Here is a 22,689-nt window from a genome sequence, read left to right on the forward strand (position 1 = left end):
TATAGCGCCACCATGAGGCTGATTTGAAAATATTAAAGGGATAGTTCAGATTTTTTAACTTAAGTTGTATGAAATACTTGCCATTAATATAGTGGTTTACTGCGTGGCCCCAGTGCCCCCCACAAAATGACCAGAACTACTTAATATTTCACCAAAACCAGAGCAGATCTCCGACCACAGGACTCTGGCAATCAATTAATACAGTTGCAACCACTATATTAAATGGAAAGTATTTCATACAGCTTAAATTAAAAAAATCTGAACTATCACTTTGAGTAACGTTATTTTACTTTTATTGAAGGTACCCAAGGAGTTCATCCTGTGCTGAGCTGTCATCAAGCAAGAGGAATTCATCTGGATGATTTATGATTGATTTATGATGATTTATGTCATACTGAATTGCCATCGTGTGTTCCTCTACTTTTTTTTTAATACCCGTCAATATAATTCCGGTTAGGCCTATTTATATTTTGCACAGACCATTTACAGTTTTCGCACCTCGCTATCAAAAGCTACCGACGCCCTGTGTAAACAGTGGGTTAACCATTAACATACATATGAGTGACCTGTAGGTCATCACACAAACAATGGACCATTGATATGTATCAATAATTAAGCCATGGCTTAATAATTGATACATAACAATGGTCCATTGTCTGTGTGATGTGAAGAAAAGTAGCCTACGTGCATAGGCAGTATACTTAGGTCTTTATTTTTTCATTCAGGTTATTTATATTTTGAAATACATTTTGAGATCCACTGCTCCACTCCTATTTGTGTGCGACTGTGTCTTATGTAGGCCACTTTGACTTTTGTATATGTGTGAATGTAAGTTTTAACTAATTTTGATGTGTGTAGACTCGAGTATACCTATTATAGCCTAATCAGCTAATTCGTTTTATACTTTTTAACTCCCTACATACAGTATATATTCTAGACAAATGTGTTAATACTATTATACTAAATACGTGTTATAGGTGTAATGTTTATTCTGTTTAAATGTGCCTTGTGGGGAAACAAATGATTATTTAATACCTAAACCTACAAACAGAGTGATGTCATTACAACATCATGCCTCGCCAGACTCCCCTTATTCCAAACGGGTAATTATTTGATCCAGAACGGAGTGCTCCCAGACCCTCGCCAATGAAAGCTTCGGCTCCTGACTCCAGCAGGTATGGTTCTTTGGCCCAAAGAAACAGACTTTCTACACGCTACTTACACACACTACAACTCGCTTACAATACACGGACCTGGCAACACTGTATCCCGTGTTGTTTTACACCAAAACCCACGCTCGAATTTAAGGTAGAATTTACATTGATAAATGAGTCCCACAGAATGTTAACAATGGAAATAATACAGTAACAGGTTACATAGATACCATGTAGATCTAGTTTGTTAGACAGACAGCTAGTATATGTCATAGTGTGTATATTGTACAGTGTTGTAGTTTATTGCGACCACATCAAACAAGAGGTGGACGCTGGCAAATACTGCGGCATGGTCATGCTGGACCTCCAAAAGGCTTTTGACACCGTGAACCACTCCATACTGGTTAACAAGCTAAAAGCAATTGGTTTCGATAGCACATCAGTGAGCTGGATGCAATCCTACCTGGAGGGGAGAGAACAGATGGTGGAAGTGAACGGAACACTGTCCCCCCCCCCTCCCAGTGAGCTGTGGCGTTCCACAAGGAAGCATACTAGGGCCTCTACTGTTCCTAATATATGTAAACGACATGACTTCAGCTTGTGACTGCAACTTGTTCCTGTTCGCAGATGACTCAGCACTGCTGGTCTCGGACAGGGACAAACTGCAGGTTGAAAATGCCCTCAGCTCTGAACTCGGTAGAATCTGCACCTGGCTCGCTGATAACAAACTATCTTTACACCTGGGAAAAACTGAATCCATTCTCTTTGGCTCTATTAGTAATCTCAGCAAGGCAAATGGCTTCTTGGTTAGAGTGGGTGACAATGTTATCACACGTAAAGATGAAATTACCTACCTAGGTTCCATCCTGGAGGCTAATCTTTCCGGTGATAAAATGGCCACCAATGTAATCAAAAAAGTCAACCATAGAACAAGATTCCTCTACAGGATCTCCTCACTGGTCAACAAAAACACCTTGAAGACCTTAACAGGAGCCCTTGTACAGGGTTTCTTTGACTATGCATGCACCTCCTGGTACCACAGCACCTCAAAGGCCCTTAAAACCAGGCTCCAGACTTCCCAAAACAAACTGGTCAGGCTCCTACTTGATCTAGCCCCCCGAACCCACCTCACCCCTGCCCACTTCGACAGGCTGGAATGGCTTAGGGTCGACGACAGAGTACAGCATCTTGCAATGGGTCTGGTCCACAAGATTCGATACACCACCAAGATACCCATGTACCTGTCTAGATACTTCCTTAATGTTAACGAAGTCCACACCCACAACACCAGAGGGAGTGCAACGAACCATGTACAACCCAGATTCGGCACAAACAAGGGACTAAATTATTTTCGCTCCTATGCCACCAAAATGTGGAACACCCTACCAACTGTCATTAAGACATGCGAATCCCTTGACTCCTTCAAAACCGCTCTCAAAGGGCACCTACGGATGGCTGCAATTCGAAACTGGCCCCCGTAAAATCTGAATCCCCCCCCACCGCCCCCCCCCTTTTTTCCCCTCACTGTATATATTTCTTTTCCCTTTTTACCTCCTTTATGATGAATTCCTGTTCTGTCTATAGAAGTGTCTATTTGTACGTCTCTAAATGTTTTGATGATTTGAACATGGTGGACCCTATTGGAAACAAGTGTAATGCTTAATTGGGTCGTCCACTCACAGTTAACAGCCTTTGTATTGAGTTTGTGCTTGAAATGTACTGTAATTCTGCAAACTGTTAATAAATTCTTCAATCAATCAATCAATCAATTGTATAAGATATAGAAGGATTGACATACTGTGAGTCAGGAGTTAAGTTCACTTCATTACTGAAGTTAAGTGGTCTTCCTTTAGACCAGTCACTCTTCACAGACAGAAGGCTGGGAGTTGGAGACTCTGCTCTGTGGTCAACACTTCTGGAATCATAACAAGATTATACAATTATCATAATTATGAATGAAAAAGTCACATTTATTAAACGTTCTTAATCATTATGTCTCGTTATACAAGTAGAGAGAACACAACATCTTGGGTTTAAACGTTATCATGTCCAGGGCCCACCCAAACGTGCGTCCTGCCCACCCAATCAAAGGTTATGGAGTGTGTGTGTGTGTGTGTGTGTATATATATATATATATATGGCCAAACTACTGTAATGAAGTAATTGTTAATTGTATTAACTGTCCTACGTCAAACTGTGAGTATCAGTGCATGGTCAAAGGACGGCAGTGAGGCAAGACTTTTATTGCAGTGAATGGAATGAAGTTGGCACGGACCATCATCTGTTAGGGAACTGTGTTGCTGTCGGACAGATTAATATATACTGCATAAACAATAAAAAAGCATAATTATCAAAAGGACAAAGGACACTGTACTTTAATCATCTGCAATAAAAGCCCTTTGACCGCTGATATTCAACGTTAAAATTTGTTTTTGGCCTCGCATTAACTTTATGCACCTCACTGAGGCACTGAGGCACTGGACAGACTCACAATACAATTCATACACAGTGTATTCTTAACTTTTTCTTCTTTTTTTGGATTTGATTTAATTTTGGATTAAAAGCTTCTAATATATTATTTATGCCCCAAAATCTATAAATCTCACACACTATTAAGGCAACCGGCCGGTTCCACGCGCCGCACAAGGTGCCCTTTTTTCCCTTCACTCGAGCACCTGCCCCTCTAAATGTCTGTGCACACCACTGCCAACAGGGTGTGGATGGAAATTGGGTTACTGTTGGTCAAAGAAGGAGAAGATATAGATAGATAGATAGATAGATAATCTGAGATGATAGCATAGTTTTCTAGACAGACAGACAGACAGACAGACAGACAGACAGACAGACAGACAGACAGACAGACAGACAGACAGACAAAGTGCAAAGTTTCCTAGATGTGTACGTGGCAAAGTTGGTCGATTTTCTCTTTTTTTACACACCATTATAATGTTCTTATTTTGATCATAAGACCCAATTACTGAATGTCAGTCTCCAGGTTTTCTTCACGATATGTATGACACTGATTTACTGCATCATTATGGCATATTAGGAGTCCAACCAGTACTAGTGGTTCTCAAATGTTTATTATGTTTTATTATTTGCAGGGACACCCTTACTTAACTCTGAAAGTGTATAAATGGAACCAAATGGACCCGTAAGGGTTGAACACTCTCAAAGTTACAGACCTGTTATGGTCATTCAGGGCTAGCTCTTTAACTTAGCCTGAGATCAATTAGCTGTTATAGTGAGTATATTTATAGAAGGATTGACATACTGTGTGTGTGGAGGTCCAGGTTCATTACTGAAGTTAAGTGGTCTTCCTTTAGACCGGTCACTCTTCACAGACAGAAGGCTGGGAGTTGGAGACTCTGCTCTGTGGTCAACACTTCTGGAATCATAACAAGATTATACAATTATCATAATTATTAATGAAAAAGTCACTTTGTTAAACATTATTTATCATTATGTCTTGTTATACAATATATATATATTATTAAATATATATATATATCTTTTTAACCCTTAGCCTACTGTTGACGGAATTGATGGATTGAATTAATTAATCCAAACCTACCATTGACGGAATTGACGGGCTGGTTTAATTCCCTATAATCGGGGGTTTAATGTAGCAAAATGTAGCAACTTTTGGCTAGTTTTTTCGAAATCCGCGCGTGCACGGTCGATCACGCACGCGCGTGATCGCGCATGCATCGCTGCGTAAAATGCGATACTTTGGGCTTGATTAGAGCTTAATTTGACTTAGTTATTAAAATAAACAATGATCGCTTAGCATTCCGGACATCTGATAGTGCTGCACACTTTGCACAGTCCAAAGCTAGTTCCGGATGTTGTTGTTCCTTAAACCGGAAGTGACATCACCAGATTCGCTCTATTTGGTCAAAATCAGCATAATGGTGACGTTACCGCCACCATCAGGACTGGGTATAATACTATAGGATTGCCGTGTCAGAATATAGTGTGTATATCACGGATGTTTCTATTGGCATTAAAATTATGAATTAAAAATATGAATATATGTCACTGAAAAGCTGCTATTGGGAGGGGCAGTCCAAGGGTTTTAAGGTAGTGAGCGGTTCATGGTACAGCTGTTGCATAAACATACCCATTTTTTATTTTTTACACATACGTACGTACATACATACACACATGCATGACAGACAGTAGCGATAACACGTCAGGGTAATATGGCTATAAGTGGGTACTTTAGAAAATAAAAATACCCATATACATAAAACAGAACAATACAAAAACAAACAAAAAACAAAGACCCGTGAGGGTTGAACACTCTCAGAGTTACAGACCTGTTATGGTCATTCAGGGCTAGCTCTTTATGTGTTTCTGGTAATATATGTCAGTGGAAAATAAATTGAATTTTGATAGAAATGTCCACCACAAGCCAGCATGGAGACGAGCCCTGGACGAGCCCTCGAGCCCTGGACTATATGTGTTGTTCATTTAAACATGTAACTTAGTGTTATAGTGTGTATATTTATAGAAGGATTGACATACGTGTGTGGAGGTCCAGGTTCATTACTGAAGTTAAGTGGTCTTCCTTTAGACCAGTCACTCTTCACAGACAGAAGGCTGGGAGTTGGAGACTCTGCTCTGTGGTCAACACTTCTGGAATCATAACAAGATTATACAATTATCATAATTATGAATGAAAAAGTCAATTTGTTAAACATTATTTATCATTATGTCTTGTTATACAAGTAGTCACTCATTATATTATAGTACTCATTATATAAGTGGAAGAGAACACAACATCTAGGGTTTCGGCTACTTGACCCAAAAAAACAACCTCATATTTATCAATCCGATTTACACCCAAAAAATGGGCGTACACCGAAATCACCACAATTTTCGGCATGTATCATTCCAGCGTGACTTTGAACTTTGGCGTACGCCACGCCCCAACATCTTGGGTTCAGCTACTGAACACTGCAGCAACAACAGAAACAGCAACACAGACAGTTACGCACATACCATACTTATACATAGATCTAGTTTGTTGCACGGACGGACGGACGGACGGACGGACAGACAGACAGACAGACAGACGTTGAATGTTGAAAGTGTACAAATGTGCTGAAAGTGTACAAATGGAACCAAATGGACCGTGAGGGTTGAACACTCTCAGAGTTAGTTACAGACCGGTTATGGTCATTCAGGGCTAGCTCTTTCTGTGTTTCTGGTAATGTATGTCAGTGGAAAAAATTGGAATTTTGATAGAAATGTCCACCACAAGCCAGCATGGAGACGAGCCCTGGACGAGCCCTCGAGCCCTGGACTATATGTGTTGTTCATTTAAACATGTAACTTAGTGTTATAGTGTGTATATTTATAGAAGGATTGACATACTGTGAGTCAGGAGGTCCAGGTTCATTACTGAAGTTAAGTGGTCTTCCTTTAGACCAGTCACTCTTCACAGACAGAAGGCTGGGAGTTGGAGACTCTGCTCTGTGGTCAACACTTCTGGAATCATAACAAGATTATACAATTATCATAATTATGAATGAAAAAGTCACTTTGTTAAACATTATTTATCATGTCTCGTTATACAAGTAGTCACTCATTATATTATAGTACTCATCATTATATAAGTGGAAGAGAACACAACATCTAGGGTTTCGGCTACTTGACCCAAAAAAACAACCTCATATTTATCAATCCGATTTACAACCAAAAAATGGGAGTACACCGAAATTGGAATTTTGACAGAAATGTCCACCACAAAGCCAGCATGGAGACGAGCCCTGGACATGAAACATGTAACTTAGCCTGAGATCAATTAGCTGTTATAGTGTGTATATTTATAGAAGGATTGACATACTGTGTGTGTGGAGGTCCAGGTTCATTACTGAAGTTAAGTGGTCTTCCTTTAGACCGGTCACTCTTCACAGACAGAAGGCTGGGAGTTGGAGACTCTGCTCTGTGGTCAACACTTCTGGAATCATAACAAGATTATACAATTATCATAATTATGAATGAAAAAGTCACATTATTAAAGATGGAGTGCCACGATTTTGTATCACCCTAAAACATGATCATCAGGTATTATTATAACATAAGGAGGAAGAACTTTTTTCCAAAAAGTGTACAGTATTTGTTAAAATCATGCTTTTATGTGGACACGCCCACCAGTTCATTAAGTATGCCTGGTTTGCCTGGTGGGTGGTGATGGGTGGTGATCCACCTGAACTGAAGCCGCACCCACAGCTGTAGTTGTATGATAAAGGGGGATGGGTTAGGGGAGGGGCTGATAGTGTGATGTCACTGTATATGTTTATTTCATTGGCCTGTTTGACTGTCAAGGCCTCCAGGAAGAAACCCTAAATACACAGTTAATACACCATTGCACACAAAAATTGTGGCACTCCATCTTTAAACGTTCTTAATCATCATGTCTCGTTATACAAGTAGAGAGAACACAACATCTTGGGTTTCAGCTACTGAACACTGCAGCAACAACAGAAACAGCAACACATAGACAGTTACGCACATACCATACTTATACATAGATCTAGTTTGTTGCACGCACGCACGGACGGACGGACGGACGGACGGACGGACGGACGGACGGACGGACGGACGGACGGACGGACGGACGGACGGACGGACGGACGGACGGACGGACGGACGGACGGACGGACGGACGGACGGACGGACGGACGGACGGACGGACGGACGGACGGACGGACAGACAGACAGACAGACAGACAGACAGACAGACAGACAGACAGACAGACAGACAGACAGACAGACAGACAGACAGACAGACAGACAGACAGACAGACAGACAGACAGACAGACAGACAGACAGACAGACAGACAGACAGACAGACAGCAAAGTTTCATAGATGTGTACGTGGCAAAGCTGGTCTTGTCTGTGGCGATTTTCTGTTTTTATTTTTTTACACACCATTATAATGTTGAAAGTGTACAAATGTGCTGAAAGTGTACAAATGGAACCAAATGGACCCGTGAGGGTTGAACACTCTCAGAGTTAGTTACAGACCGGTTATGGTCATTCAGGGCTAGCTCTTTATGTGTTTCTGGTAATGTATGTCAGTGGAAAAAAATGGAATTTTGACAGAAATGTCCACCACAAAGCCAGCATGGAGACGAGCCCTGGACTGTTGTTTTTTTAGTAATTTAAACATGTAACTTAGCCTGAGATCAATTAGCTGTTATAGTGCATATTTATAGAAGGATTGACATACTGTGAGTGTGGAGGTTCAGGTTCATTACTGAAGTTAAGTGGTCTTCCTTTAGACCGGTCACTCTTCACAGACAGAAGGCTGGGAGTTGGAGACTCTGCTCTGTGGATGTGATGTTTGTCAGCTCCATCCTCCTCTCTCTCCCCAGAATCACTCATCTTTAGTCTCTGACACCTGTCAATCAAACACATCATCTTTAGTCTCTATGACACCTGTCAATCAAACACATCATCTTTAGTCTCTGACACCTGTCACTCAAACACATCATCTTTATTCTCTATGACACCTGTCAAACACATCATCTTTAGTCTTTATTTAACCTGTCAGCGTTCCAGCCAGTGAAATAATGGTAGTAGTAGGCCTACTGGTCAGCTCCCAGGTTTTAATGTGTGTGTGTGTCTGTGTGTCTCTATGTGCAGAGCGTTGCTGAAAATGAGCACTTGTGCTGCAGCTACTACCCTGGGTAAATAAAGGAAAAGACAAAAAGAGCAGAGCAGATCAGGCAACAAGCCACACCAAGAGAGCCAGTTACGGCCGGGTCTTTCACAAGGCCTTAAACAATATCGTAAACTATTAAACGTACAACTTTATTTACTTTAAACTAGAGTTATAGGTAAAAACACAAATCGGACAGTTATAGCGCCACCATGAGGCTGAAAATATTAAAGGGATAGTTCAGATTTTTTTACTTAAGTTGTATGAAATACAACCACCATTAATATAGTGGTTTACTGCGTGGCCCCAGTGCCCCCCACAAAATGACCAGAACTACTTAATATTTCACCAAAACCAGAGCAGATCTCCGACCACAGGACTCTGGCAATCAATTAATACAGTTGCAACCACTATATTAAATGGAAAGTATTTCATACAGCTTAAGTTAAAAAAATCTGAACTATCACTTTAAGTAACGTTATTTTACTTTTATTGAAGGTACCCAAGGAGTTCATCCTGTGCTGAGCTGTCATCAAGCAAGAGGAATTCATCTGGATGATTTTTGATTGATTTATGATGATTTATGTCATACTGAATTGCCATCGTGTGTTCCTATATTGTGTTCCTTATATTTTGCACAGACCATTTACAGTTTTCGCACCTCGCTATCAAAAGCTACCGACGCCCTGTGTAAACAGTGGGTTAACCATTAACATGTATATGAGTGACCAGTAGGTCATCACACAAACAATGGGCCATTGATATGTACTATCAATGATTAAGCCATGGCTTAATAATTGATACATAACAATGGTCCATTGTCTGTGTGATGTGAAGAAAAGTAGCCTACGTGCATAGGCAGTATACTTAGGCAGTACGGTCTTTATTTTTTCATTCAGGTTATTTATATTTTGTAAATACATTTTGAGGTCCACTGCTCCACTCCTATTTGTGTGCGTCTTTCGTCTTATTTAGGCCACTTTGACTTTTGTATATGTGTGAATGTACGTTTTAACAAATTTTGACTCGAGTATAGGCTACCTATTATAGCATAATCAGCTAATTAGTTTCATACTTTTTAACTCCCTACATACAGTATATATTTCTAGACAAATGTGTTAATACTATACTAAATACGTGTTATAGGTGTAATGTTAATTCTGTTTAAATGTGCCTTGTGGGGAAACAAATGATTATTTAATACCTAAACCTACAAACAGCGTGATGTCATTACAACATCATGGCTCGCCAGACTCCCCTTCTGATCAACTATTCCAAACGGGTAATTATTTGATCCAGAACTGAGTGTTCCCAGACCCTCGCCAATGAAAGCTTCGGCTCCTGACTCCAGCAGGTATGGTTCTTTGGTCCACAATGTAAAAAACAACAAAAAAAAAATACTGGCCACTGCACCTAATAGGGCTACATTTTAAACGAAAATAGGCAAAGCTGTTTTTCGTTTATTATGAATACACAATTACACATTAAGCCCTGAACCTTGGGTGAAAAAGATATGTTATAGCAGACTTTATTATAAAGTGGGTTAGCCTATACAAGGTCTTGGTACCTACATTCAATTGTTGCCTGGTCGTGGTCGCACTATTTACCCTGGGTGTGTGTGTGTGTGTCTACGATGTGTAGCCATCCGTTACCAGTATATGTGAAGTGCACAATACTGGGTTTAAAAACACAGCTGAAACATGAAGTGGAGGCTGCCAAATCCCGCAATTTCCTTCTGCCCATTGCATGGCACCGTAACTAGGATTCGCCGCCCTGTTATATATACATTTATTGTATTATACTCATAGTAGGATTGACATACTGTGAGTCAGGAGGTCCAGGTTCATTACTGAAGTTAATTGCAGGGACACCCTTACTTGTGTACAAATGGAACCAAATGGACCCGTGAGGGTTGAACACTCTCAGAGTTAGTTACAGACCGGTTATGGTCATTCAGGGCTAGCTCTTTATGTGTTTCTGGTAATGTATGTCAGTGGAAAAAAATTGGAATTTTGACAGAAATGTCCACCACAAAGCCAGCATGGAGACGAGCCCTGGACATGAAACATGTAACTTAGCCTGAGATCAATTAGCTGTTATAGTGTGTATATTTATAGAAGGATTGACATACTGTGTGTGTGGAGGTCCAGGTTCATTACTGAAGTTAAGTGGTCTTCCTTTAGACCGGTCACTCTTCACAGACAGAAGGCTGGGAGTTGGAGACTCTGCTCTGTGGTCAACACTTCTGGAATCATAACAAGATTATACAATTATCATAATTATGAATGAAAAAGTCACTTTATTAAAGATGGAGTGCCACGATTTTGTATCACCCTAAAACATGATCATCAGGTATTATTATAATATAAGGAGGAAGAACTTTTTTCCAAAAAGTGAACAGTATTTGTTAAAATCATGCTTTTATGTGGACACGCCCACCAGTTCATTAAGTATGCCTGGTTTGCCTGGTGGGTGGTGATGGGTGGTGATCCACCTGAACTGAAGCCGCACCCACAGCTGTAGTTGTATGATAAAGGGGGATGGGTTAGGGGAGGGGCTGATAGTGTGATGTCACTGTATATGTTTATTTCATTGGCCCGTTTGACTGTCAAGGCCTCCAGGAAGAAACCCTAAATACACAGTTAATACACCATTGCACACAAAAATTGTGGCACTCCATCATTAAATGTTCTTAATCATCATGTCTCGTTATACAAGTAGAGAGAACACAACATCTTGGGTTTCAGCTACTGAACACTGCAGCAACAACATAAACAGCAACACACAGACAGTTACGCACATACCATACTTATACTTAGATCTAGTTTCTGTGGCGATTTTCTGTTTTTATTTTTTTACACACCATTATAATGTTGAAAGTGTACAAATGTGCTGAAAGTGTACAAATGGAACCAAATGGACCTGTGAGGGTTGAACACTCTCAGAGTTAGTTACAGACCGGTTATGGTCATTCAGGGCTAGCTCTTTATGTGTTTCTGGTAATGTAGCCTATGTCAGTGGAAAAAAATGGAATTTTGACAGAAATGTCCACCACAAAGCCAGCATGGAGACGAGCCCTGGACTGTTGTTTTTTTAGTCATTTAAACATGTAACTTAGCCTGAGATCAATTAGCTGTTATAGTGCATATTTATAGAAGGATTGACATACTGTGAGTGTGGAGGTTCAGGTTCATTACTGAAGTTAAGTGGTCTTCCTTTAGACCGGTCACTCTTCACAGACAGAAGGCTGGGAGTTGGAGACTCTGCTCTGTGGTCAACACTTCTGGAATCATAACAAGATTATACAATTATCATAATTATGAATGAAAAAGTCACTTTGTTAAACATTATTTATCATGTGTCGTTATACAAGTAGTCACTCATTATATTATAGTACTCATCATTATATAAGTGGAAGAGAACACAACATCTAGGGTTTCGGCTACTTGACCCAAAAAAACAACCTCATATTTATCAATCCGATTTACAACCAAAAAATGGGAGTACACCGAAATCACCAAAATGTTCGGCATGTATCATTCCGGCATGTCTTTGAACTTTGGCGTACGCCACGCCAAATATAAAGTCAGGTCGGGAGCTGTCGAAGGCTTTGTCCTACACCTGTTTTCTGTCGTATAGACAAGCAGTCATGTTGGTGATTATTTAAAAGGTATTATCATATTAATTTATCATTGTTAAGTTCACTCTGTATATCCACGGGCATAATAGCATGATGATGCCATTACAAAACATGGGCTGCATGGAAGAAATGTGTTTAATAAAACTAAATTAACTGCTAGAAGGTCCTAAATTACCATAATTAAGCAGTCACCGTCTCTGTCTCATGTTATTCTTTCTTAATTTGACAGAGTATAGAGATCGACTACTATGCAATCAAATAAATCTGTGTACAAGATAATTTCAGAGGGAGGGAAATACTAAATGAACTGTTAACTACATTAAAACATTTTGCGGGGGCGAGTTGGTAAAGGGGCGAGTCGTTTGGTATTCGTTTCATTGTGTCTCTCTCTGTTCTTGCCTCAGCCAATTGTAGTAGTTAAGTAGTATTTTACTATGGCCGTTTGTGCTTTCAGGGCCAGCACCACATCTGCTGCTTTGCTGGGGTTTACCCTTGGAATAGAACATCTCCTGTATTATACTAGAATTTCGCGGGCCTTCGGCCCGCTCATCCCAGCGCCATGCGATGCGTCGCAAATGGGAAGAAGGCAATGGCAACCCATGATGTTTTCATTTATGCATTTGCTTGGAAAGCGCAAAGTTGGCAAGCTGGCTGAGTGGCCCTGTTTGGTTTTGTGTATTTGCGTATGAAAGCGAGCATGGCAAGGCGCAGGAACAGTATACTGTACTGTACTGTGCTGTACTGTAAGTCTTTGTACTGTACTGTACTCATGTGTACTGTACTGTACTGTTCTCTGTACTGTTGTTATTAGTGTTGTGTTCTTATTTTTTATTATTATTATTATTACATGGATTAATATTCTGATGTACTGTACTGTACTGTTGTCTGTACTGTTGATATTATAGTTGTTATTAGTGTTGTGTTCTTATTGTTTATTATTATTATTATTATTACATGGATTAATATTGTGATGTGAGCTTTCGTTCTGTACTGTACTGTACTTATGTGTACTGTACTGTTCTCTGTACTGTTGATATTATTGTTGTTACTAGTGTAGTGTTTTTTTTTATTATTATTATTGAAAGAGAGCATGGCAAGGCGCAGGAACAGTATACTGTACTGTAAGTCTTTGTACTGTACTGTACTGTACTCATGTGTACTGTACTGTACTGTTATCTGTACTGTTATTAGTGTTGTGTTCTTATTTATTATGATTATTATTATTATTATTATTATTATTATTACATGGATTAATATTCTGATGTACTGTACTGTTCTCTGTGCTGTTGATATAAAACATGCACTATAGGTATCATCACATTCAATGGAAGGCTTTTAAAAATTAAAAATAAACATGGCATTGCCAAACATGGCTAAGTGCATGTAGATTGAGGCTACAGTTTTCTTGTGTTGTTGTTCCATTATGAAAATGAATTATTGTCTTTACCTGGCTCCATGTGGCTCATCATTCATGTTGTTCTAGTGTCTATGGTGACTGTGTGTTAAACTATATGTCAAACTGTGTTGTGATGTTTATGCTGCCCCCAAGTGGTTTGTGGTGTGAATAACATTGATCGCACACATTTTGCGACCCAGTGGCTTCCTGAAGACATGTGGAGCGCAATGCATTACTCTTCAGTGCTGAGAGTCAAGGGCTACAGATGAACGCGCACCAACATGTGACACTCAGTACCCAATCAGAAACGTCACACAACGTAAACAACATTTGACATTTCATGGCAGCATAATACAACGTGGCAGCATAATACAACTTTTAATCACTGCCTTTGGTTAGTGGTTCCTTCTATTATATAATATTTACGTTTCTGGATTGCTAATTGTAAATAAATTACAGGCTGCAGATGTCGTTTCTCACTTTTCTCAGTCATTCTTATTCACGTTTTATTCAGGGGTTGTGCATGGTGGTGCGGCGCACCAGCGCCCCCTATGGACCGGCCGCCACTGTGTGTGTGCGCGCGCGCGCGCGTGTGTACTGTGTAACTTCCGGTAGTGTTTCCACCACGTGGGTGACGTGGTGGGGTTTAGAGCCATTGGGAAGGGGTGATGTAGTGTTGCCAGGTCCACGTATTGTAAGCGAGTGGTAGTGTGTGTAAGTATAGGCTGTAGGGCAGGCTGTAGGAAGTCAGGGTTTGCGGCCTTGTTTACATAGACGTGGCAACAATGTTGGCGGCGCAGCCCATAGATATAGCGCAGCCAATGAAAAGAGGGGAATCACGGGATGCAGTGTTGCCAGGTCCGCGAATTGTAAGCGAGTTGTAAGTAGCGTGTTGAATGGCATTTTTTGTGGGCTTGTTTTCATAGACCTGGCAACATGTGAGTGTGTGCGTGCGGGGGTGTGGGTGCTTGGGGAGATATTGTTTGTTGTGAAGAGATACAATGCCGGCGTGGGTGTGGAAGGGAGGCAACATTGGTGTCAGTGCAATGAGTAATGTTCCGCGGGTGGTGTTGAGGGTGCGCGTTCGGCGCGATATGAGGAGATAGCGGCCGAACGACGCGGAGGGTAAGTGTGTGACGTCCTGCCGTCCTGCCGTGTGAGTGTAGTGTGTTGCAGTGTGTCAGTGACGTGTCAGTGATGTATGCAGTGTGTGACTTTGGGTCCCTTTGCCTGGGTTGGGTACAACTTCTCACTTGTATATATAGATATATATATATATATATAGATAGATGTCTGACGTGCCTTAAGTCCACACACTCCCATTTACGACCGCCGTGTGAGAGCAACCACACGGCACAAGGAGTTCTCTCTTCTGGGTTGCTTGTCGCCTGAGGGCTTGGTTTATTGTAAACCTCTATTGGGTTTGTATTGTTTGTTGTATTGTATTCTATATTCTTGTAACTTGGATGCAACTGGGCCGTAGGCCAATTAACAACCGGTCTGATTTAAAGGCATTGTGACATTTAAAAAATATATATATTTAATTTTGTTACGTTTTCTGAGCTCAATTGCACCCAAAACACTGAACTTTTAACAGTCAGCAGATAGTCAACATTTCTAACATAAAATGTTGGTGTACTCAACATGTCGGGTTCACAATGGGGCTCTATGGGCTGGCAAGTAGACTCATTATGCATTCACTCCAAAAAGATATAGCCACAAAACTAAGATATTATACATTAAGAAAACATTCCCGGTGCGCATAACTGAATGCACCCTATAACACAAATAAAACATGAAAACATTGACTTTGTCACAAATGAAACAGTATAGGCCTACAGTAATAATAGTTTATAGTGTACAGGAGGATTGACATACTGTGTATCAGGAGGTCCAGGTTCATTAGTGAAATTAAGGGGTCTTCCTTTAGACCGGTCACTCTTCACAGACAGAAGGCTGGGAGTTGGAGACTCTGCTCTGTGGATGTGATGTTTGTCAGCTTCATCCTCCTCCCTCTCCCCAGAATCACTCATCTTTAGTCTCTATGACACCTGTCAATGAAACACATCATCTTTAGTCTCTATTTCACCTGTCAATGAAACACATCATCTTTAGTCTCTATTTCACCTGTCAATGAAACACATAATTTTTAGTCTCTATTTCACCTGTCAATGAAACACATCATCTTTAGTCTCTATTTCACCTGTCAATGAAACACATCATCTTTAGTCTCTATTTCACCTGTCAATGAAACACATCATCTTTAGTCTCTATTTCACCTGTCAATGAAACACATCATTTTTAGTCTCTATTTCACCTGTCAATGAAACACATCATCTTTAGTCTCTATTTCACCTGTCAATGAAACACATCATCTTTAGTCTCTATTTCACCTGTCAATGAAACACATCATCTTTAGCTCTTTATTACACCTGTCAGGGTTACAGTCAATGAAATAATCTTTACTTCTTTATTACACCTGTCGGGAAAATACATGTGGTCTCCGAGGCAACGGTTACAGTCAATTACAGGAAATACTGAATGTGCAGCACGCACGGAACACACACACACACACACACACACACACACACACACACACACACACACACACACACACACACACACACACACAGCTTATCACTCTAGATAACTTACAAAGATCTGTCAATCATTAACATAGTCTGGTTTGAAAATGGAGTCTGTTCGCGTACGTGCGTATGTGGACTTTGTTCCTGAATCCTGACTTATGGCTTTGTTTATGGCACGCACGCACGCACACACGCACATAATAAACACGTTATCATTTTAAACCATAGATCTGTCAATCATTAACATGTAGTCTGGTTTCAAAGAGTCTTTTCTCTTCACCAACTGTAATCTGAGTATCTATGAACTTAAACCCCTGTCACCTCATCAATCAGCACTTCTCTACTGACTGTACTTGACACTCTTTATGGGTTAAAGATTTATTATTTGTCACATACTGTCTGCCAAAAAACCAACACTTGATGCTGAGTGCCAAGCAGGGACTGACCCCCGCCCCAATCCAACCCTTGATGCTGAGTGCCAAGCAGGGACTGACCCCCCAATCCCCCGATCCGGGGATCGAACCCTGACCTCCCAGTTTCAGGACGAACACTCTAACCACAAAGCAGCAGAGCTCAAACCAGCTCTGTGGCTTTGTGGTTAGAGTGTCCTCCCTGCCCTGCTCTGCTGAGTTAGAACAGAGCAGAGCAGGCAACAAGCCACACCAAGACCACCTCCAAGGCTCCAACTCAGCAGAGCAGGCAACAAGCCACACCAAAGCCAAATTCCAATATACCCAGAATCTCGAGCAAGCTCCCTTGGAGGAGCAAGTTACGGCCGGGTCTTTCACAGGGTCTTGTACAATATCGTACAATATCGACGCAATGTGAGCTCACCATTTCAAATTCGTAAAAAAAATAATAAAAAAAAAAAATCCCCCCCCCCCCCCCATAACAAACAGTTTTTTTTAAACTTTGTTACATAAATGCATAAAACTCTTACCAGACATGAAGTTCTTCTGTTTCCAAAGTCGAGCAAATGGAGCCTGAACAATCTGTCACTCTGTTAATAATGTAATGTGACCACACCTCTGTGTGTGTGCAGGTGTGTGCGATTGGAGGAAGGCTCAGGGTAGAGGACAAAGTACAGCAACTTGCAATGAGTCTGGTCTACACATACTTCAACTTCAACAAATTTTATTCTTCCTTTCGGAAACTTATTTTGTGCAGTGGTAAAGACAACAAGAAACCACAGTACACGCATACACAGTTACTATATAAAAGATCATAAAAACGAGTTTTTAAGAAAAAACTTAAAAGCATAATATATAAAAAAATATGTTCTATAAGTACTAATAGTTAATAATCTAATACTGTATGAAACCTATGCATTCACTATAGTCCATCAGGTGGAAAGGGGGGGGTTGTTTGTTAGAGATTCCAACGAGGTGGGTTCAAGAGTCTGATGGAGGTGCACAAAGCTAGCTGAGCCCCTTTTAGTGAGTTTTGACGCTCTGTATCGCTGGCCTGAGGGCATTAGTTCGTAGTAGTTATGGAGGTTGTGTGTGTTGTCCTCAACTATTTGTGAGGCCTTCCTTGTTGTCTGTTTTTATGGATGCTGCTGAGTGACTCCTGGTCCCTCCCAATGATCTTGCCACTGATCCTAACCACCCTATCGAGAGGGTTCCGGTTGATGGCACGCATCACACCAAACCATGATGTGATGTTGAAGGTCATTATTGATTCTACAAAAGACTTGTAGAAGGCCTGCAGGATCGATGGTCGGACCTGAAGCTTCCTCATCTTCCTGAGGAAGAACAGCCTTTGTTGACACTTGGAGTGAATGTTCTCCGCGTTGGTCTTGAATGTGAGCCCAGGGTCTGGGCTGCTGCAGTCATCGGTATACAGGGTGAACAGGACTGGTGAGATGACAGATCCTTGTGGTGCCCCGGTGGACACAGTCCTGTTAGAGCTGTAGTTGCCATTGAATCTAACGGTCTGGTGTCTGTCTGTGAGGAAAGACAGAATGAGCAGTATGAGTTGGGGGTTGACATTCATCCGGAGTTTCTGCACCGTGTTAAATGCACTTGAGAAGTCCACAAATACCATCCTGACAAAGGACTTGGGCTTCTCCAGCTGTGCGTAGGTGTGATGCAGCAGGGTTATCACTGCATCATCCGTACCTCTCTGCTGCTTGTATGCAAACTGGAGTGGGTCTGTGAACCCACTAACCTCCCTCTGTAGTTGGGGTAGAATGAGCCTCTCAAAGCTCTTCATCCCCATAGATGTTAAAGCTACAGTATAGTCGGTATAGTCATTATTGCAGGTGGGGTTACTTTTCTTAGGGACTGGGCAGATGATGGAGGACTTCCATATGGTTGGTATGGAGTGTTCAGACAAGGAGAGGTTAAAGAGATTGCAGAAGACCTCAGCCAGTTGTTCATGACAGACCTTCAGCATGCGCCCACTAATGTTGTCAGGGCCCGGGGCATTATGAGGGTTTGTTCTCTTGAACACCCTTTCCACCTCCCTTGGGTGGAGCTCTAGGTTGGTGTCAGTCGCTGCGTTACACTCAAATATCAGCCACTAAAGGTGGTTGCACACCGGCCGCGTTTTCCGGAAAACCGATGGAGAAACGCTGCTTAAAAATCAGAATTCGTGCCCAGTGTGTGGAGACCTTAACACCTTGCTGCTTCTCTCAGAAGGAGCTGAACCTCACAGAAAGGCTGCTCAGCTGCAGAAAAGAGAAACAATACAATTACACACACACACACACACACACACACACACACACACACACACACACAGTCACACACACACACACACACACACACACACACACAGCTTATCACTCTAGATAACTTACAAAGGCATTGACATTTGGATCAACTTTGACATTATTTACCTTATAGGCCGTGCTGCGAGGTCCCTTTTTGTTCGGTTTCGTTCCCGCGTCTTTGGCACTACGATTTCAATGCATATTTCCATAGACAATACCCTTCTGGACTCTGGGTTAAAAGTTCTCCGCATAATATCCTGCAGTATTTTGTCACAAGCCAGAAATGTATATACAAGTGTATAACCAAAAAACGAAAATCTTGTGCTGCTGTTTTTGCTTGTAAAATGTGTTATATTGATTTTGGCAACACCAAATCTTTCTCAAATGTCATAAATACATATACCTAACATCTGAAACAAGTATTGGTGCCTTAGTTTACTCATATGTGAATCTAGATCATGAAATGTAGCAAATTTGTTAAAGAGAACGCTTCAACTTAAGTGATTGGCACCTAGCACAATGAAACATACACATAGAAAATGTAGCCAAAAGCTTATGTTTCATACATAAAAAATGTCACAACCTACTGGGTAATGAAAGGTAGAAAAGAAAAGCAGCCCACCTTGGCCCAAAATGGCTGAAAATCTATCAAAATGTTACCACGCCCCCTAAATTGGAATAATGAAAAAAATGGACAAGACTAAAAATAAATGCACTAAAGGTCAGAATTATTACAACATATGGTATGAAACATTTATACAAGTACCACAAAGTGTCACAGCATCTGACATTTGCACATCACCCCCCCAGCTCAAGTGCAGTTAGTCAGTCTATTTGCCAGCCCATAGAGTCCCATTGTGAACCCAGACATGTTGAGTACACCAAAGTTTTATAGTACAAATGTTGAGTATGTATGGGTCCCCAGCATGTAGAAACCGCCGGATGCTAACTTGCATATGTTGAACAATTATAATTAGCTTTAATGACCATAATCACCTACTGTATATGGACAAGATTTCAGCAATAGTCACGGGCCTTATGGATTTTTCTGCGCCAATCAATATTAAAAGGACTAAATTTGGCCCAGATGTAGTCCTGTTCTAATGATTTAGCTAGGGAACCTGAGCCAGTTACCTTCGGGGTCGCCATGGCGGCCAAATCCAATATGGCCGCCACATAAAACGCCTTCCTCACCAGCCATTTGCAGCATCCTGTTGCACACACTAAAAGATCTGAGCCTTCTTGAGAAGAACAGAAGACCAGAGTAGTCAGACCAGTCCAACGACCTGTTCAGGTGCACTCCTAGAAACTTGTAGTTGTCTACATTCTCCACTACCTTAATATGTTGCTGGGAACCGGAGGTACACTCTTGGTCGTGCCATAGTCCACCACCATCTTCTTGGTCTTGCTAGCATTGAGCCAGAGGCTATTTGCCTTGCTCCAGTGCACAACTTCCGTAACCATGCGTGCTCAACAGTGTTGTTACCTGAGATGCAGGTGACAACTGACATGTCTTGTAGTTGAAGTCAGATGTTTATAGGGTGAACAGGTGACAGCACTGTGCCCTGGGGAGCGCCTGTGATGTTCACCAGCACCTCCGAACAGACAACCCTGCAGTCTCACATACTGCGGTCTGCCCGAGAGATAGTCTGAGATCCATGCCACCAAACCATGGTCCACCCCCATCAAGCTTCTGTAAGCAGTTGTGACTGGATAGAAGACTCTGGAGAAGTCAAAAAGCATGATTCTAACTGCGTTGCCCATGGTGCCAAGGTGTGTGAATGCCCTGTTTAGCATGTAGATGATGACATCATCAAACCCAATGTCCACCTGGTATGTAAAAACTGAAGGGGGCCGACGTAGTCGGTCACAATGCAGCAAGATTTCCACAGTTCCTCCCTGTCATCAGGGAGGGGCATATCGTTTGGATCAGCAGTTCTGGACAACCTGATCTCCATATATGCCTATACTATATTATTGCGACCACAGGTCGCATTTACTATGAAATTGCGCATTTTCCGTCAGTCAGTCAGTGAATCACTCAAAATCCCCATACATGGGGAAAGCCCCCATATTGCCCAGGTCTTGTGAGTGACATAACGTGAAATCATCAGGGATGGAGATCCCTGATGTCATCAATATTGGCCAGCAACTCTACAACTGACCCCAACCCTTAGATCTCCATATGGATATACTGTATGTCAGAACCTGTTCTGACATTCCATATGTTGATCCTACCCCATCCATCCTTCCTCTTCGATGTCTCCCTTTTGACTGATATCTGTCCGTGTAAACTCTAGATGGGCCTGCCCCAAAGTTATTAATGCAGCCCGTTAGGGTGAGGTCGCTTCTCGCCCTCAGACTTACTGGTACTATGCTATAGCCTATGGCTATGCTATACTATATACACTATACTATACTATACTATACTATACTATACTATACTATACTATACTATACTATACTATACTATACTGATATGCCAATATCTATGTATGGGTGTATATACTGTAGGTAGTTTGAATCAGCGGTTCTGGACAACCGGATCTCCATATATGACTACACTAACACTGCACTACACACTACACTACACTATACTGATACGCCCATACCCATGCATGGGCATATATACTGTAGTTCTGGACAACCGCCTATCCAATCAACTCGACACCGGACATATAAATGTCCCTGTGCTGGGGTCAGCAGCAACGTGCATGCCGAGTGTGAAGTTAGTTGGTCATACTCCTACTCATACTCTATCAATAGGAATGTACTGAACTCCATTACTTTCATTTTGTATTTTTTAAATAAATTAAATGTGTAACATACAAAGGTTGCTTTTTTAGGCTGTTCCTAAAGGTGTTCTGGGTGAAAATGTTGAATAAGTTTTTTGGGTATAGTGACTATATATAAAAACATAGAATTTTCTGGATAGATGTACTCATACATCGGAGCATTTCAATGTGTTCTAATGCTTTTTAAGTTTGTCAAAAATGTCAAAAGTTCACTCGTTTTCACTTAGTGCCATCTTGTAAATATGCAAATTAAGGTTCCAGACACACTCAATCATAATTATAAGCATTCCAATGTGTTTGTAATGGTCAAAAAACATGACATAGACACAATGTTTGCATTTGTAGCTCATCTGGTTCAAATATTACAGCCAAAACCATTTTAGGTATAGCAGCCATGGATTTGGCCGCTATGGCGACCCCAAAGGTTGCCAGCTTGGGCGCCCTAGCTAAATCCAGATTCTGTGACACTTTGTGATACTTGAATAAATGTTTCATACCATATGTTGTAATAATTCTGACCTTTAGTGCATTTATTTTTTGTCTTGTCCAATTTTTTGCATTATTCCAATTTAGGGGGCGTGGTAACATTTTGATAGATTTTCAGCCATTTTGGGCCAAGGTGGGCTGCTTTTCTTTTCTACCTTTCATTACACAGTAGATTGTGAAATTCTTTATGTATGAAACATAAGCTTTTGGCTAAATTAACTATTGTGTATGTTTCATT

The 22,689-nt window shown here is 41.1% G+C and overlaps 1 protein-coding gene across 1 annotated transcript in view; it reads right to left on the reverse strand.

Annotated features, from left to right (window-relative positions):
- Positions 1-17,418, reverse strand: part of LOC306916740 (uncharacterized protein) — a 64,117-nt gene extending 46,699 nt beyond the window's left edge. Inside the window, exons 1-8 of the mRNA XM_079494757.1 lie at positions 17,395-17,418; positions 15,745-15,917; positions 12,000-12,113; positions 10,962-11,075; positions 7,009-7,122; positions 6,537-6,650; positions 5,685-5,795; positions 4,429-4,542 (exon numbers count right to left, since the gene is read on the reverse strand). Coding sequence (XP_079350883.1) covers positions 4,429-4,542; positions 5,685-5,795; positions 6,537-6,650; positions 7,009-7,122; positions 10,962-11,075; positions 12,000-12,113; positions 15,745-15,899 — 836 coding nt within the window. The 5' untranslated portion in view covers positions 15,900-15,917; positions 17,395-17,418. The remainder of the gene's footprint in view (positions 1-4,428; positions 4,543-5,684; positions 5,796-6,536; positions 6,651-7,008; positions 7,123-10,961; positions 11,076-11,999; positions 12,114-15,744; positions 15,918-17,394) is intronic.
- Positions 17,419-22,689: the final 5,271 nt, after the last annotated feature.

The sequence above is a fragment of the Electrona antarctica genome (genome assembly GCF_951216825.1).
Source record: "Electrona antarctica genome assembly, chromosome: 23".
Lineage (NCBI taxonomy): Eukaryota > Metazoa > Chordata > Actinopteri > Myctophiformes > Myctophidae > Electrona > Electrona antarctica.